General features: G+C 36.1%; 2 protein-coding genes across 3 annotated transcripts; one reads left to right on the top strand and one right to left on the bottom strand.

Annotated features, from left to right (window-relative positions):
- Window positions 1-83: 83 nt before the first annotated feature.
- LOC115918632 (synaptobrevin homolog YKT6-like) lies at window positions 84-9,702 on the top strand. The gene is made up of 8 exons (XM_030985600.1): window positions 84-370; window positions 1,039-1,333; window positions 1,747-1,829; window positions 2,531-2,631; window positions 3,708-3,812; window positions 4,693-4,758; window positions 6,215-6,316; window positions 6,998-9,702. Exons 2-8 carry the CDS (start codon window positions 1,230-1,232, stop codon window positions 7,031-7,033), a joined length of 597 nt encoding a protein of 198 aa, XP_030841460.1. The 5' UTR covers window positions 84-370; window positions 1,039-1,229; the 3' UTR covers window positions 7,034-9,702.
- Window positions 9,703-11,261: 1,559 nt separating this feature from the next.
- On the bottom strand, window positions 11,262-18,489 carry LOC577412 (mitotic checkpoint protein BUB3). 2 transcript variants are annotated; one of them, XM_030985599.1, is made up of 7 exons: window positions 18,378-18,489; window positions 16,416-16,637; window positions 15,765-15,834; window positions 15,430-15,581; window positions 14,108-14,371; window positions 13,346-13,518; window positions 11,262-12,909 (listed from the first exon to the last, which is right to left on the bottom strand). In XM_030985599.1, exons 2-7 carry the CDS (start codon window positions 16,611-16,613, stop codon window positions 12,786-12,788), a joined length of 981 nt encoding a protein of 326 aa, XP_030841459.1. In that variant the 5' UTR covers window positions 16,614-16,637; window positions 18,378-18,489; the 3' UTR covers window positions 11,262-12,785. The 2 variants fall into 2 exon arrangements, with proteins under 2 accessions (XP_030841459.1, XP_780636.1); XM_775543.5 differs by having other exon boundaries at window positions 16,416-16,641; window positions 18,378-18,454.
- Between the last annotated feature and the right edge of the window lie 1,001 nt (window positions 18,490-19,490).

Raw genomic sequence — 19,490 nt, 5'->3', positions numbered from 1 at the left:
ACATTTTATGATCGGCAACTACCCTAAAAAAGAAGAAGAAGAAGCTAGCTATACTCAATCTATGACGTGACTCATATCAATGCAGTGCAGTGGGCGCAGCGCAGTGAAATGACGTGTCGCCAGTACAAATACAAAATAATGTGTTCATTTCTCTACCGTTGCTGCTTCATGTAAATCAGTACCTCCATCCCAAGAATACATGGAAGCAAGTTCCGGGTGCTGGTGATCTAGTTTTGCAAGAAGAAGGCTGATGTGACTTTTCAGCGTTGTTTCCAGAACTGGAGTCCGACTCGATCTAACTATAAACTTCTCAGAGTAGGCTAGAGAGAGCTGCTGGAGGTCGACAGTCTGGCAGGGCAGTGTAGATGAAGTGAGTCTGACTCTGTGTGTGTATACTGTGCAGCTAGCTGTGACTGACTGAAATGACAGAATTCTACTTTGACTTGAGTCTGACTCAGAGTCTGAGTGACTGAGTCTGGTTTGACTGGGCCTGGGGTCTGACGCACATCTCTGAGTTTTCGGAGACTCGGACTGAGAGTGTAAATTGTCTGCGCGTGCGTTGACTCGGGCAACTGATTCTGAATCTGAAAGTGAAAATAATATGGCTAAACATTCCTGGTGAGAGTGGTGAAGTATAATGAGTAGGACTGAAGAGTGAAGTGGATCTGTGGGAAATCAAAATCTCAGCTAACGTGAACTAATTTAATTGGAATTCTTGTGAAATATGCTCCTGCTCATGCAATTTTCTTTTCTATCTAGATCTAGATCTAGACCCTATTGAGTAATTGAGTAATTTAAGATAGGTCTAAATCTGATGGATCATGATGACTGTTTTTTAGCTGAGCTGATAGAATGATAGTGATTATAAATTTTGTGAAGTTGTCAATTTGTCATGGTTTTGTGCTTGTTGGCTTCATGACATCTCCATTGATAGCGGACAAATATATGACTCTCATGGAGTCGGTTTTGTGAAACAACCCCTGGATTATAAACACACAATTTGTTCCATATCATGAATCCACATTCTTCTCTTTACAGGTTTACGTAAACACTAAACAAGAGGTGACGTCTAGAAGGAACGGCAGCATCAGAGGCCTTCTTTCTGATCTTGATCCTTACTCTTTCGGCCATTGGATAGATGATATAAACAAGAAGGAACTATCTTCTAACATTCAGAGGTCCCAGTCCCGTTTCACTCTTAGTCCAAAGTTCCAACTCCCATCATCACCATGAAGTTATTCAGTATCATGGTACTCTATAAAGGTGCCACGAAAGTGACCATACTGAAGTCAGCAAGCGATTTGTCTTCTTTCGGTTACTTCCAGAGATCAAGGTATTTATTCATCATGCAATGCGTGTGTTTATTGTTGTTGTTGTTGATGATGTTTAGCTTATAACTATGGAAACAAAGGGTGCAGCACATCAATGGATTTTAAAGGAATATCTTAATCTTTGTTTGTATTATTGTATATAATCATTAATTGTTTGTAAAGTGAATATACAAGTGATAGATATATTGTATTATAAATTAATTTTGTATATGTTAGTATATATCCCTGTAGATGAATTTGATTAGAATGGCAACTGAAATCTAGATGGCAAGTCGCTTTGACCTTTGTACAAAATCCTTGGAATGTCGACAGCCTTGAAACATAATATTAGTGATCAAAAACGTGTGGTATTCACTTCCCGTAATTCATGTCTCTTCCCTACTTACCCCCACCCCTCCCCATTCTTGTGTTTCAGTGTTCAAGAATTTATGAACTTCACAAGCAAAATTGTTGTAGAAAGAACACAACAGAAGTTGCGGTCGTCTGTGAAAGAGAAAGGTATGTTTGACTAATAGTCTGATACAGCTGTAATTTGTAGCGTGTATAGTAGTATCACTAAGATCCAAAATGTATACCATTCAATAGTTTGAACATGCAAGAAAGAAGCCATTCTTGCTTGTGATATCAACAACCAGATGAAGTCAGGGAATACTGTACATATTACTTTTACATTGTGTTTTTCAGTGATTATACATTTTTAATTTTAAAGTGCATTGAGAGGGCCTATGGTCTTGAAATGCATTATAGAAAAACATATACTATTATCAATACTGTCGGTCTAGTTAGGTCTCATCTGTGTGAGTAAGGGCTTTAATACACTGATGAGGGTTCATTTAACCTACCCCCCCCCCCTCTCTCTCTCTCTCTCTCTCTCTCTCTCTCTCTCTCCTGTTTTCCTATCTCTCTGAATCTTTGTCATCTCTCTTTCTTTTTTAACTAAAAAAATGCCCTTCATAACTATGTAGATTGTAGTGTGATATCTCTTGAAATGTATACTTGTACTTTTCATCAATTTATTCATGTGCAATTCAGTTACTTGTAACTATGATATCTCTTGAAATATATACTTGTCTTTTCAATCAATGTTTTATTCATGTGCAATTCAGTAACTAGTAACTGTGATACATAGATATGAATTAACAAATATCATTTATCTATCTATCTATTGAGCAAGTTTGTTTTTGTTGTTTCTTTGACAGATTACATTTTCCATGTGATGTGTAGAGAGAGCAACCTGGCAGGAGTGATCATCTCAGATTCAGATTATCCACCACGCGTCTCATTCACACTGTTGAATAAGGTGAGGGTGACTGACACATAGGATATGTATGGCACTTTATTTGTAACAAGGTTCTGGGGCCAACCATAGGTTGTATTCAAACTGTTAAAGGTACAATGTCCCTTTTGCAGCCAACATCAAATTATGTAGAACTTTGCAGGAATTATGAATATGCCAGGTATGTCCTATCTATGAAATTTAAACGTTAGCAGTGTCCTTATATTGAAATTATGCCAGGAAACCTGTTTACTTGCTAGAATTCACTGTCAGACACTATTGAGTGACTGACTGGCTTTTTTTCTTCTTTGGTAATAACATACATGTACATAAAATGAGCTGTAAAGGGTACATGAGCATTTGTCTACATCAATAACCCACTTCTTGTAATGGCTAAAATTAAACTGATTGAATCTTTGCCCAGCATTCCGTACAATGGTCTGAAAATCAGACTATTATTTATTGGCTCTATAGCTCTTACGTAGATGCGACAACGAATAGTCATTATTTTCCCACTTAAAGACATTTTCAAGCCCCCCCCCCTTTTCTTTTTTAGGGAAGTTCTAAATTAGTTTTATCTTTCAAATGCTGTTGGAATTTAACCTTTTCATTTTTTTGGCTTGCAAATGGGACATAGGTTGAAACAGGATACATGCCATTTTATACACCACCTATGACGGTTTTAGGTTAATGATTAATCAACAGACTGGGCATAAAATTTCCCAAGGACTGCTGGGCAGTAAATCATTCCAACTTGAGCTCCTCTGTGATCTCCAGACTGCACCCTACCCTTTAAATCTTCTCAAGTTCCTCAAGACAGTTTCAAGATCATTTTGTGCAATAGTTTTAGCCATGCCCAACAATGTAGTTAATATTTGTTTACTAATAACCCTGGGAGAATGAATTACTTCATTGAATATGGGACACAGAGTTGTGGCACTCCATGGTCGCCAACGTCTCAGGATATGGCACGTAGAGAGAGAGAATAATCCTGTGTCAACGATTTTGAGTGTTTGCATTTTGTGAGCAGCCTTACAAACTCACATGCACATAACTATAAAGAATAAAAAACAATCAATCTCATTATTTTTATTCTGCAGGTACTAGAGGAGTTTTCAAATGCTGTGTCACCATCAACTTGGCCAACACTCTCAGAAAATTCCGCAGGTTATCAAGGACTTGAACCATATCTAGTAAAATATCAGGTATGGAAATATTTATATCTTGCTACATTCAAACTGTAGGCAAAATGGTGCTTTGACGACAGTTGAACGGTTTACTAACATATTTAAATTGTATGCATACTGTTTAAAGAAAGGTCATTCTTGACAACCTGAAAGCTTGCCCGGTGCTTGCCCAACATAGCAACAAATAATGTATGCAGACTGGATTCCAGGTATTGTGGTTCATTCATTAAAGATGAAGTTGAGTTCTGGTCATGCGATTGCATTGTGAAAGAAACGGTGTGGAACCGACCAGAAAAGGTTGATCATCTAGCATATAAGAATTTGTGTGTATTGCAAGGTTCTGGAATCATCAAAATGATAAGAAATGTTGCCAAGTCTTGGTAAAGTTACAAACACTTGCACAGAAAGATGTATATGGGACTACACGAACACGTGGCGTAAAAAGCCGGCCCCCCGATTTTTACGATGTTACATGCATATTAAGAATATGAAGGCATTTGAAGAGCCATGCTTTTCAGGGAACATGTCTTAACTGATGTTCTTCCACACTTGCATAATAAGAATGAGTAATGCTCACAAATTATTTTTCACCTCTTCCCAGAACTCAACCTTCTCTTTAATAGCTGGTTAAAGCCCTTCTAGTCTGTGGGAGCCCCAAATTCCCCAAATACTTGATGGCAAAAACTATTGTTGTGTTCTTTTCTTTTTAATATGTGTTTGTACTCTAATGGATTTCATTGAATTATTAATGATTTTTATGATTTGCTATTAACGTATTTGTTTCATGACTCTAAATGGTAAGTTCTGCTGTAATTCAGCTGTGAAAGTGATTTTAGTACAATTAAATACCTTTTCACTTGCAATTATAGTTTCCAAACTCTTTTTATCTTTCAAACAGAATCCATCAGAATCAGATCCAATGATGAGGATTCAAAAGGACCTAGATGAAACCAAATTTATAATGGTAAGGCTTATCTTTCATTAAAAAAAAAACTAATAACAATAATAATAGCTACGAGTGGATATGTCATTGGACTGTGGATCACAAGGTCCGCAGTTAGAGTCCCGCCACAGCATTAATGTCTTTTGGCAAGACTTTAATCTACATTTGCCACATTCCACCCAGGTGAGGGAAATAGGTATCTGGTAGGATTATTCCTTGAAATGCACTGTGGGCTGGTAACGGCTGCCGGAGCTAGAGTGAGGGTAATAATTTCTAAAAGCTTTTTGGAAAAGCATAGGTACGTTATAATGTGAAATTCGCTATACATTATTTACATTAATCTTGCGCACATATCCATCCCAGGGGATGCCCAAGGTGCATAAGAGTACTATTATTACCCTAGCTTTAGCAGGGATGTCCAAGGTGCTAAAAGCTTTCAAGGAATAAATTTCTACCGGTTACATATGGGCAATTCCACGGTAACGGAAGGACACTCAGACAAGATTTTTGAACTTCAGGTTCATACTAAAAGAACTGTTTTATTAGTATAAGATGTGAAACAGTACAGATATAATACCTATATAAGTGCCTTTAATTCTCCCCCAAAAAATTGTCATTATAGTTAAGTAGTTTAAGAATGTGCATATTAATTATCTCGGTAACAGAAGGACATAAAAATGGACAGGGTTTTTCCAGTTAATTAGTGTTTATCCAAACTTTGTGAAGTTGATGAAGCTTTCCACTTGACTGAAACACATTTTGTTCCCCATAGTTTAATACATACTAATAAAACATTTCTTTTAGTATGAACCTGAAGTTCAAAAATCTTGTCTGAGTGTCCTTCCGTTACCGTGGAATTGCCCATATTTACTACACCTGGGTGTAGAGTGGCAATAGGTGTATAAATACTGACCAGCAGCACAGTTTGAAAGGGTTAGTTGACCAAGATATAGTACAATAAGTGCAAAGAAGTTTACATTAACAGTACAAACAGAAAGAAATACACAAATAACGGATAAACAAAATGGAAAATACAAAGAATTATGGATTACATCAATTTATTTCAAAGAAATAAGGAGGGAGAGATAAATGTAAATAGTAAAGTAAGTGAAAAAAAGGGACAGAGAAAAAAATAGAGAGAAGGGGGGGGGGGTGGGTAGGGAACAAGCTGAAACGATAACAACAATTACAGAAGTGTTCACTTTTGCCCATCTCCCAATATACAATTTTTTAACAGCAATCCTGCATTGTAATAAATAATACAATACTATTCTGGAGACCAAATTTAGGATACTGGTAAAGTGATAAATGACTTTGTAAATATGTAATTATCTTGTAAAGTAACCATCTCAGTTTATAAACCAATTATTTTTCTTAAATTCACATTTGATATTTATGTGGCCTTGACTGCTTCCCTGACAACATAACTGTTTGTTATTGAGCAATTATTGTACTCTGATTTTTGTTGTCTTGCCAGCACGATACGATAGAATCGATGTTAAACCGAGGAGAGAAGCTAGATGATCTTGTAGCAAAGTCAGATGACCTGAGCGCCCAATCAAAAACATTCTACAAGACGGTAAGTACCCAGCAGCTTGACATATAGGCGTACTTAAACACCACTAGTCATCTTTCACTTGTAATATTCAGCACAACATGAATGTATTGCTTGTAATCTGTAATCAAAAGCTATGCTCCTTGGGTTTTGAAGTTGAATGAAGGATAAAGAAGAGTAACATTTTTACCAAGAATTCTTACCTTATCCTTTTCTTGAGTAAAGATTGGTTAAAACATCACAGAAAATCTGTGACACTGTCAGTTAATCTTAGCTGGAAAGATGACTGAATGTTACAATCATTTGGAAATCACAGAAAAAAAGCACTCTATGGTAGCCACGCTCGCACCAAGTAAGTGTTAAAATGTAAACCAATGGGGATCGCAGCAAATGTTTTACTAATTTCCCGGTACCCGGAATCTTGCGGGAATCGAACTATTAACCGGTACTGGAACTGTTTTGTTCTTTATGGGAATGGCTAAAATCACAACTCCAATTTCGACCAATCAGATGGCTAGATTTCTAAAGAGAGGTATATAATAGAATATATGGCATGCATATATCCTTGATAAAAACATCGGATGATTTACTATATAACCTTTTAAGCAATCAGTTAACACGCCATTTAAAAGGTTCAGTTCTATCATCAATACTACATGAGAAAGGCAAGAGTCAACATCATTTTTCTTCTTTTCTTTTTCACAGGCACGGAAAACAAACTCCTGCTGTGTTTTACAGTAAAGAATATATCTCTGTCATCTGCACCTTGTAAGCACTCATCGTAATGGATTTTGGACTTATTCAGCCATGTAGTAAAAAGCATGAGTTGTATCCCTATCGTCGGGTTCTGAATGTGACGGCAGAAATAATGAATGGACGTTAATCAAGAAAAATGAAACTGTTGATGATGATGATCTCGGGCGGAGCGCTTGATGAGAGAATCGGATGATAGTAATGAAAATGCGTTCTTACCTGACTTTTGTGAAAGCAAGTACATTCTTGTACAGTTTAGATAAGCAGCCAGTGGACCTACAGCTTTAACGTCCCATCTGAGAGACTTGTAAGACTAGGATTAATGTCCTACCAGATGGCAGCAGTAGCACATTGACCCTCGACCTCCCGGTATCAACACCACAGCTCAAGCACCGAGGTTTAACACCAAAATCAAAATCTTGTAAAATGAAGAATACCTTGTATTAAGCAACGGGAGGAACATTGTCTTCTTCTGGCCAGGATGTACACTAAGGAATTTGAGACTGTGTTCACACGAGAATGGTCATTATAATTCTAATCCCATTTGCTACATCCATCCGAGGTGGGATATCTGTGTGATAAAGCTTGGCTATCCAAAATGGAGTCATATTATTGTTATCTTTATTATCTCTCTCACATGGTGCACCCACAAGCCTACTGTATATCTTTATTATTGTTGCAAATTCAATGCATGAACGTGGAGAAAATTTATCATTGCTGTGGATATCAGTGTTTGTAATGCAATTAATGATAACTCCTGGAATAGCCTATGTGAAGTAAATTTCATGTGTTAATGCAATGAAAATGTGTTGGACCTTGAGAAAAGGGTTTTATCACAGTGAGTGGTTCACTTTTTATTGTGTCAGGGAACATTAAACCACCAGAGCCAGAAAGGCATTCCTCTTTTTATTGTAAAGTTATGAAGTTAATACTCATCTTTCTCTCGGCAAGCGATATGTTAGAAAGCGATGGCCAGCGGTCGGATTGTTTATTTTGTCTGTTTGGAGTCAGAATGGCGTTAACCCTTTATGAAATGAGGAGTTAATGCCCTTCTGGCTCCAAACAGACATATTGATAACAGTATGGGGCTATTGAAGGGCTGCAGCATACAGCTTTGCATTGATATAATTTCAGAATGCCAATCATGAAAGGGAAATAAACAATTGAAATAGGCAAATATGATGTTATCATGATCAATAGGGCCCCATAAAAATTGTGCGAGATCAACCGGAAAGTTGCAATTGAATTGCCTGATTAATATCAAACTAAAGTTGAATAGCGATGTATTTAGATTAATGACCATGTCCAAAGCAATACACTATGATGTTGAATGTCCAATTTGCTGAAGATCTGGGCACCATTTCACCAAACCTTGTAAGTACAAGTTCACCAATATCACCAATGTGGATAAATCCCGGCCCACCTATTCCGTGAACGGAGGGATACCATGCGTGTTCCCAAACTCTCCAGCTCGTAACAAAAGAAAAAGATCTACCCATATTGACTTAACACACCAGACTTTTGCTGAAAATGGGGGACGCTGGGAACACGCATATGCGTACCCTAAATAACACTGAGTGGGGGGCCGGGGGATAAACTTTTACTTACGACGGGTTTATGAAACGCTGCCCTTGGTTACTATTATCAAGCTGATATCACTTTGTGTGACCTGAAATGCCTCATTCCTTGTGTAGGTTATCTGATGGTATTTAGATTTGTTGCAACCGTACAAGATAGTAAAATACAATCTTGATGCTGAATTAGATATGTGGCTAGTTAGAATCATTATCACCATGACAGTTGTTATAATCTTGAATTTACACTGTTGGTACACTAAGTTTGTATGATGTGTTACAGCTATCACATGTGTTTGGGTACCGATACTTGGTTTACACTGTTTCATATAGTTTCAGAGCAGTTTAGTGTTAAATCATTTTTTTTTCTCTGTTATATGAAAATGGTAGATTGTGTTTGCTCCTCCTTTCACCCATAAAATGCTTTGCATTAAGAAAATTGGAGTTCAAAACTAATTTTGAAGTGTCAAGTTTTTCTGCAACGAAAAGTTTGACTGGACATGTCTCCTTGTTATGCAGAAACATACTCAGAATTCAGACAGATAGTTAAGAGTTTAAAGTTTACCAATCACCTAAAAAATATAATTTTTGTATAAGTAGAATGTATAAAGTCAACCCCCCCCCCCCCCCCCCATAAAAAAAAAAAAAAAAAAAATTGCCTGGCATTGGATGGATAAAGGAGAGAAGAAAATAAAGAATAACACAACACCCTGCGTATAGGTCTTGCACAGAACCCATGTCAGACTTGGGTTCCGAGCGCACCCTCTATTCTTTCTATGCGAGTGCGTAGGTGTGCATTAACTAGTTTAATCAACAAGACATTTAGAGTGTATTTAAACTGCAATATCTTTTTGTAGAAGTAATATTTGAAGCTTATATTTTGACTACAGTCTAGCAACATAGAACACCTAACATCAAGACCGTGATATATTTTGGAGATGAAAATGAATAAGAACATCTAACTGTACCCAGTACCTCTGATTTTTTGTGGATGTACTTTAAATCACAAATTTGATTCCCCATCATCATTTTGTTTATACATGTACTTGTAAGAAAATAAATATATGTACAGTATAAAAGAAAGTTGTAAAAATATATATTGCGTATGCTTCATCCGTCTATTTTCATTTGACATTTAATGTATTTTTGGATATTTACTCCTGTTTCTATGTTTTTTTTAAATTGGGGAGTAATCATTTACTTGAAAAATTCTTCAATTTTGAAAAAGAAATGGTATTTTTTACTTACCACGCTTTGATGTTGCTCATACTCCTTTTCATTCCATGTAAATATGGCATGTGATGAATTTATGTTTTGATTTCAATAGTGAATAAATGGTCCAGTCTACTAAAACTTTTACAAATTCTTCTGCATTAGGACTTGCCATTGATATCCTTGTTTGTGAGATGCTTGCGTGACATTGCATCAAATGTGCATGCAAGCTAAATTTCATCCACACAGGTGCTGTCACATAAAAATGGGGTTCTATTAAATATACATTCTGAATATAATAGTAAACTGGTCCATGTAATTTAAACCATTTGAGGATTATGTTAATTTATATTAGTATTTTTTTCATCGTTGGTAAAAATAGAACTTTATGTTTTTCCATATGTCACACCATGTTCAGGTTTTGATTGTGTAGCACAGCAAATTGCACATATTCAAAGGTATTTATCTCATAAATTTGGAATTAAGGAGCACATTCTAGACTCACATCCATGTATTACTTTTGTAAACATTACATAACAAATTCTAAATTAATGTAGTATGGAATTCTTTTCTGGTGCTTTCATGTCTTCCCCCAAATAGCATGAATTACTTCTACAGGTAGACTGAAATTATCCCCTAATTAGAGCTCAACAGAACATTAGTATCCTATTTTTCAGGATTCTGTCAATCTCTTGAAGGAGAAACACACTTCCTGTACTGTCCTTTGTATTTGTATGCTTGCTTGCTTCAACCAGACATGTATGTGGGCAGTGCAGTTATGGTGATCTGACGTTTGCTCTGGGCTTTATTTCATAAGAAGTATAGGGTTAGGGTTGCAATAGGGTTTTATATTAGGTTTAGGGTTGGGATCGGTATAGGGTTAGGGTAAGCTGTAGCACTGGGTCAAGGGTTGAAGTAAAGACTTCATTTAGTGTAGCAAGGTACTGAAGGGCAGTTGCTGCTGGAGCATATGTCGTATAACCACCCTTTTATTGTTCTATGGAATATTCTGTGCTCTTTTATTACCTACATGTATTGATTAAACATGAGCAAGGAATAATGAGTCAATGATTTTAAGATGAAAGCAATTGTCAAATGAACCAATCTGTGAAGTCTGAATAAATATATATGTCAATATATGAAATTGTATCACGAGTCCCAGTGTGCCATTTTATTTTCAATGTTTGTTGTTGATGAATTCATTCAAGCACTCACTTCCTGGATATTAACATATAATGAATAAATTCTGCATTTATTTCTTTAAGATCAATGATAAATTGGGCTATGGCTGCTAAATCATTCCAGTATTTGATGTGTAGATGAAGTGCATACTGAGATGCATGAAGTACTCCATAACTAAACTTTTCATCTTAACATTACGGGGAATAAAAATTAGACCACAAATCACAGACTTAAGATGAGGCAATGACTTACATTGTACTGGAAAATTTATTTACATTTGTACAAACTCTATACAGATCACAGTCTAGTGCATTAAAACATATTTACCCATAATTGGAGCAGTCCTACAGCATATGAGATATATATGAGAAAAAAAAGTGATGTTAAAGATTCACTTGTTTTCAGAAGCTTTTGAATATTTTTTGGGTTGTGTGTCTGTAAAGTAGCACTGTGAGTATTGTTTTTCATCACAGTGTAGTAGAGTATATTTATATATTGGTCCGGTTATTATTATTAATATCCCACAAGATTAGAAATTTAGTCACATTTAGGGCACTTTTAGGACACTGCACTCAGAAAGTGATTAACGAGTTTTAATAAGTGCTGCCTCCATACTAGACCTATTAATAGCCATAAGTTTAAGTTGTGTAATGTTTCACATATTTAATGTTCATAAAGCGATTATTTACTCACTATTTCACACCTTCCTCTCAAATAAATTTCATAATTGGCAATTAAAAGCATGGATGCCAAATTTCAGAGGAGTACCTTTCAAAATTAAGGGCATCTGCCATCTTAATTCAGCTGATTGTTGACAAACTGAATTTATGTCTCATCACAAATATATGACATTGAAAACTTTCTTTGTCATTACCTTTTTATGTTTGGTCCTTACATGAAACAACAAGTTATTTATACATGCATCAACAGATTATGGAACTGTACACAGACAAATAAACTTATTCATTTACACATAATTAAGTTTAGATACAGAAATCATCATACCATTTTGAATTTACTAAGGATGCAGATAAAATATGAAATCAAGCCATTATCTCTGGATAAAGCCAATGGTAATTGAATCGAAGATACTTGGAAGTGGGCTCTGATAGAGAATTTGACACCATTCACAGGTGTTGTCCATCACAGGGATTAGCCGGGATTGCCATGATTTATGACCAACAGGGTAACAGGCCTTAGCAAAGTTCTGCATATTATACCCGTTCCCCTATATGGTAAAGTCATTATCTTACATATCCCTCACCCAAAGTATCTCCGAAAGAATAGGGGGTCTTTCTGGATGGGACAATGGGTATGCTGTGTGCAGACTTGTACACCCATAAGTGGTATCCACACTGAGTAAACTTTCTTGTTTGCAGCTATTACTTCTTACCCTCTCTTGCAATCATTTACATACCAGTATATCATAGATATTCAGAATAATTTCTTTACAAATTATTCGATAACTATGTTGTGAAGAAGAACATTTTAGACAGAAAAGAATAAAAAATTAAAAAAAATCAGTCTGCAAAAGCACTTTGCTCCATGCTGGCTATTTGCAGGTCCTGGATTGAAAATTGTAGGATCTGTGTGCATGGGGGCCCCTGTTAATAACAAATTTTGGGGGGTTCAGAGTTGAAATTTTTGGGGCCCACGTGCACCACATCCCTGTTAAAAATGCTGAGGCCTAGGCTACAGATAACATGGTATAGACTTGAAGTTTATCTGTTATTCTAAGGTTGCTAGAAGCATTTAGAAGATTAGATGCCATCTCAACTCTTTGGTTTGGTCTCTTGGTCTGATACTTTCCTGATGAAGACTGCGTCCTCTGGGTGCTCTATATCTCCTTCCTCGTATGTGTAAGACGATGCAATGGCAAGTATAGAGCCATCATTACTGTAGAAAACAAGGATCGAAGATTAAATTGCAAGTTTTAATACCACATTCTCATTAAAAAACAAACAATACATTAATTAATTAATGAAGTACTTACGATTGTCAATTACATGTTGTTCCTGTGAAATTACTGTGAAGCAAGATTGTAAATGTAAATATGAACAATTATCCTCTATGGACATAATAAAGAAATGAAATGAAATGAAATGAAATATAAAATGTGCAAAAGAAAATGTGTTTGTAGTCATTACACTGCATAGTGATTATGAAGAATCATCAAAAGTGAAATACAAGATGTGTTTCAAGGAAAAAGAATTTCCTCAAGAATTGAGTGAGTGAGCTGGGTTTCTAAAAAAAGTCAAGTTTAACAAATAAACTATAATAACAAAGGGTTCAGTAGTTTCATTCAAAGAGCAAAAAGGGGATTTGTACAAACCTGAATGCCAGAGAGCTGATACTTGTAGGATAGCAATGGAACTGACACAAGCGTTTCTTATTGAAACCATCCCAGATGTTGACGAACCCATCACAGCCTCCTGAAGCGAATGTGTTGTGTCGATTGTGGAAGGCGATGGCATTGACTGGATAAATCTGCTCCACTCCGTCATTCTAGGTAAGCATGCGATGGAAGGAAAGGGGGGGGGGTGGGAGGAGATGAAAACATGAAAGTTAAAAATGGCAACTATATTTTTTTAGGTTCAAGTGTGAACAATAGTTGTGATCGTTTGAAAGTCTGATGATCAAGATGATGTACAAACAAGGCACGGTCTAATTGTGGCAATATCACTGTAAGTACTGGATCCTCTGGCACACAATTCCAAGATCAAACACATTCTTAATACCCAATCCTGGGCCTGTTGCACATAACTTACCATTGATGGTAACTTTACCATCAGTAGTAACTACCATGGAAACCTTGATTTTGATTGGCTGTTTAGCCCTGTTATCATGGTAGTTGCCATTGATGGCAAGGTTAGCATCAATGGTAAATTTTATGCAACGGGCCCTGGTGGGTTGGAAGTCAAGTTTCACTAAATTTTGTCATAAAGGGCACTACCATTATAACAAGGGTGTAAGGACTAACCATTTTTCTTTTTTTGTTGTTATTAACCCAAACCACATATGTCCACAACTATCCTAAATTGGACTATTGGCTTCTATTTTGTGGTGGTGACATCATTCACAAACGAAGGCTCACCTTTAACCTGTGACACTTGAAGGCGTATTTCTTCTTCTGGACCTCTGGGCTTGGGTCAAGGTATTCCACGGCCACTCGACCCTCGATGCTACTCAGCACATAGCCCTGACCATTGGGGAAGGATCTGATGCATCTGGTCTGGTACTTGAGACTGGACTCGCGCCTCTGCTGGACATAGCCCATGTTGCGGAGGTCCCAGACGAGGACCTTGCGTCCGGCGGTACCCACCACCAAGCGGTCACCTGTGACTGCCATTGTGTAGACCTGGCATTACATAAAAAAAAGAAGAACAAATTATAGGGTGGTTACAATACCTTCTCTGGGGTTGAAATGGGTAGTAAGGAGGTTAATAAAAACGGTGCTTATAAAGCGCTTACCACCAAAGTCTCTAAGCGCTATAACTAACAAAATACAATGATAAACAATTACATATAAAACAAAACAAACAATTACAAATAAAGCTATAAATTACAATACATATGAAATATACATCAATAGAAATACATTGTCTTTAGTTGAACTCCATTTTAAATTTCATGTTTTAGCATGTGATTCATTTCTTTATTTTTCCTTTTTGGAATACTTGATAAAACTTTGAGAGTCCTTCTGCATTCCTGAATGTCACTTTCTTTTGGCTCTTAGAGACTAGTACTATGAATAGTAATATACAAACTCATTGCACACTAGAAATTAGGAAAAAATGATGCAAGACAATTCATCATAATATTGTTTATTGAAATAAAATCCAGACATGAGCGGAATCTTATTAAAATTTTGATACAATTATTTGAGTTTGGTATAACGTGCATTTCCATAGTATCTGATCCAGCCAGAGTTAAAACTCAAGCTTAAAGATAAAGTTGAGTTATGGTCATGCGATTGCATTGTAAAAAAAACATTGTGGAATGGATCAGAAAAGGTTGATCATCTAGCATATAAGTATTGGTGTGTACTGCAAGGGTCTAGAATCATCAAATTGATAAGAAATTTGGCCCAGTCTTGGTAAAGTTACAAGCACTGTACACAATAAGATGTATATGAGACTACACGAACATGTGGCATAAAAATCTGTCCCCGATTTGTATGATGTTACATGCTATATTAAGAATATTAAGGCATTTGAAGAGCCATGCTTTTCAGGGAACATTTTTTACCTAATGTTCTTCCACACCTGCATAATAACAATGATAACGCTCACATATTACTTTTCACCTCTTCCCAGAACTCAACCTTCTCTTTAATATTCAAGTGGATAAATAAAGAACACCGCAGGAGAGAGAACCTAGCAAAGTAGATTCTTTGGAATATGAACTAAAACTGACCTTGTCCGGTTGTGAGAATGACCCTGTTGACCTTCCTATCCTAGGATCCCATAGCTTGACCGTCTGATCCCAGCTACCTGTTACCACCACATTAACCTCTGGGCAGAACTCAACACACTTGATAGCATCCTCATGATTTCCAAGTACATTCTCTGTAAATTTGTTTTAAAAAGAGGTCAGAAAATTGATAAAGTGTATAGGTACTCTGCAAACTTGTTGCCTCTAAGAATCAATGCTATTCATTCAAACATACAAAGAATTCACAACTGGGCAGAACTCAACATATTTTAGGATTACTAAAAAATAGAATTGATCAGGAATAGCTAGCTACCTACCTGTACTTGTGTTGATATCATACAGCTTCAGCATATTGTCTAATCCTCCGCTGTAAGTATGTGTTTGATCCTGAGACAAAAACATACAAAAATTTGATTGATTTCAGGACTAATTTAATTGTCACAATAGACATAACACACAAAGAAAATATTTGAGTAATTACTAGGGCTGGGACTCAGTAATGCGTATCCAGGTCCCGCATAAATTTTGGCGGGTACCCGAAAAAAAAGATACCCAAAGTTCCCAGCCCTAGTAATGACTGCACTTCATTTTCTAACATCAAATATATCATAATTACAAATAATTAATGGACAAATTATCAAAAAGTAATTCAAAAATTCACTACAAAAAGAGTTACTTCTGACACAAATTGTCACAAAATGTTGTAATTCATGGACAATACATGAGTATCCCAGGCCTATCATAATAGTAAATTAGTAACATTAAATAGTATTAATAATAATGTTTCTAAGTGTTGCACTATTATAAAAGCATCAAGTACTAGAATGTGCATTACCGGTACTACATTGTACATTGCAACAGACAACTGCATGCACATTACTTCACTTTTCCATTTCTACTTTGTAATTTCTCTGTCGAAACAAAAATACTTAATTAAGAAAAACAAATTCTGTAAAACGATTTCTTACACAAAAGCAGCAATCTAGCACAGGTCTGTCATGCTTGTACTTGGCCCTGAGCTGATTGGCCTGGACATCATAGAGTCTCACCGTCTCATCCCACGATGACACCAACAAGAACTGAGAGGAATTGGGTCCAAACTTGACGGCTGAGATGCCATCTTCTGGAGGTTGGTCCAGCTTGAATTCATTCACAGATTCGCCCATGATGTAACAAGTAAATGAGATAATCTAGCTGTCGATGAGGGAAAAGAAAAAAGAAGATAACAATTTACATACTGTACACACAACACACATTATTCAACTTATTATGTAATATTAATAGCAAACATTAAAGGGAAATCCAACCTTGATAGCAAGCCACACTAGAGGAAAGCAGAAATCAGAGAAGTATAGACTGATGAAAGTCTGAATGAAATCTGACAAAAGATGAGAATGTTATGATTTTTTAAAATTTGTAATCAATAAAGGTATGGGTTCTTCAAATTGGCTTAGAAAAACTGTGACTTTTGTTTTTGTCCTCTTTGTTGATAGGACTGTGCATGTTTAAATTGTTAGTGTTACTGAATCTTAATATATATAAAAGCCAATTATTGAATTAGATCTAAATTGACTCGATCAGTTCACTGTCTACTTTTATGGGTTGTCCATCTTCCTGAGAATTTATCGCTCATAACTAGTGCTGTAACATCACGGATATCTCCAATTCCGTTTAACCGCCAGTCAAAACCGGACGGTTTTCGGTTAAACGATTTAAAAAAAAAAAAAAAAAAAATTAAAAAAAAAAAAAAAAAAAAAAAAAACGTTTTTTTTTTTTTTTTTTTTTTTTTTTACCGACTCTGTCGGCAACTTTCATTTAACTGCGAGGTGCATTTAAAGGGGCCGATTTGTGCTTGTGAACTTGTCACAAATAATAGTAACAATGTTGTTTTTAGAAGAATGTGTAAGATCATTAATGTAAATTAAAAACAGTAGAGGACCTAGGACAGAACCTTGTGTAAAAGTTGGATGAATTATTATTATAAACTACATATTGAGATGATGAGATCTATTACAAAGATTACTTTCAAACCAAGATGACAGACAAATTAGAGTGTTGTTCTAGTTTTGGAGTGGTGAGTCAACACACAGATTACTGAGCTGGGAGACATTGCCAGGCATAGTGCCAGGTGGAGGGGCATAAATCGAAACTTAAAAAAAAAAAAAAAACAAAATTATAAAAAAATAAAAAAAAATATTAAAAAAAAAAAAAAAAAAAAAAAAAAAAAAAAAAAAAATCGGGAAAACGAAACCGTCCAATTGAAAACGGAATCCGCCATGGGCGGTCGGATACCGGACGGTTAAACGTTTGACTACAGCGTGAAAGTCTCTGTCTGTAAAAAGTCAATGTGAAATGCATCAAGAAAATCATTGCAGAATCCGTTTTTCGCATCACAAACTCGAAATAAGAAATGTCCGTGAAAATGCGGACCATCCGTATTTTTGCAAACGTGTTTGTCGACGTTTACAAACGATCGATCCTCATTCTCGGACCAGCGCCTAGCTCTTTACTGTCAATTTATATGAAAAATTATCACATGAGACTCTGTGTGCGTGCATATAATGAATAGATTAGCATGTGACGTATAGTTTTCTTTTGAGCCAATCAAATTTAGCGCTAGTTTACTGTGCGTCGACCGTCTAGCTAGGACTAGGTCAAAAGAAGACGCCGCTCGGCTCTCCCATGAAAGCTAGCTGGAGCGCCGCCGCGCGCTCCGCCTCCCGATCGATCCCGGTGTGCTACTGCTACTCGTGACAAGTCAGGTTAATCACCGACTTATATTATCAACAATGATACAACAAAATACTCGTATTTCTAATTATTCCTTGAAAAATTAACCCTCTAAATTGTATTCACAATATAATAGGGAAACTCTAAAATACTACTTAATTTAAAAAATCAATCTATTCCGCCAAAAAAGAGAAACATACCGAGATATTTCGGCATTCGCCTTCAGCTTTCAAATTCCCTGCACAATTCAAATGGAAACTGATTTATGGTATCTCTCATAGCTCAAGTCCAGAAGAAAATTATGATGAAATCTTCTCTTCTTCTTCTTCTTCGTCGTACCTGTTCCTTTTCAGTTCTGAGTTACAGTGAAAAAAGGCTGCAAAAACACTCGTTATTCTTGATTAGTATATATTCCAGCATCTGGTGTATTTTCGCACTGGTTTGGCGGGTCTGGTATGGTGTGTGTACAGTGCTATTATATAGACCCCATGTGGAGCTATTACAAAACAAAACAAAAACCCTAAGCTTCTCAGTACACCGCATGCATGAGAATCACAATAAAGAACAAATCCGAAGGGATCACGGTATTTACAGTAACCAACTCAATTATTCATGCCCTTACCAAGTTTTGTAATTTATGAAGTATGTTACAAGTCTTTAACATTATTTAAAAGAAAATTGAAGCAACATATGATATAAAATATCAGTGATTCTTCATTTCTTGTACCATATTATACAGCACTGTTTTCAAGCTTATGATTTTTTAATGATTATTTCCATTTGTATTACCTGCCATAATGAAAGATGTCCCTGTCTTGTTTTGTCAAGTATGATTCTTTTTTAGTTTTGTTTGTATATGTAAATCTCTTAAAGGTAATACAAAGTTTTGGGAAATTTTGAAAATTCAGGGTGAATAGCGATTCTTTACAATTTTGAAATATTTGGATGCCCCTGTGGATGTATTATAAGCACTAGAAAATTTAGCCCCTGCTACGTACTTCTAATTTCGAGAAAAATTGAATATAAAAATTTACCGGTGCTCCCGGTAAATTTTGATAAATTTCAAATAGCGCCTACGGCTGTTCAATGGTAGCTACGATCATGAAAATCTCACAATTATGTAGTTGTGATATATAATTTTCTAACGGGAATAGCTATTCGGTCGATTTTAGTCACATTGTTTTATATTTTTTTTTTTTTTGTACTGAGCGAGGCGGGAAGATTCGCCGGCAATTCGCTCGAAGATGTCGTTGACGAAGCTGTTCATGATGACCATGGCCCGACTGGAGATGCGACTGTTTTATAGCTTAATT

Source organism: Strongylocentrotus purpuratus, unplaced genomic scaffold (assembly GCF_000002235.5).
Source record: "Strongylocentrotus purpuratus isolate Spur 01 unplaced genomic scaffold, Spur_5.0 spur5_scaffold_15, whole genome shotgun sequence".
NCBI lineage: Eukaryota > Metazoa > Echinodermata > Echinoidea > Camarodonta > Strongylocentrotidae > Strongylocentrotus > Strongylocentrotus purpuratus.
This window is presented reverse-complemented; position numbering and strand designations above follow the sequence as displayed.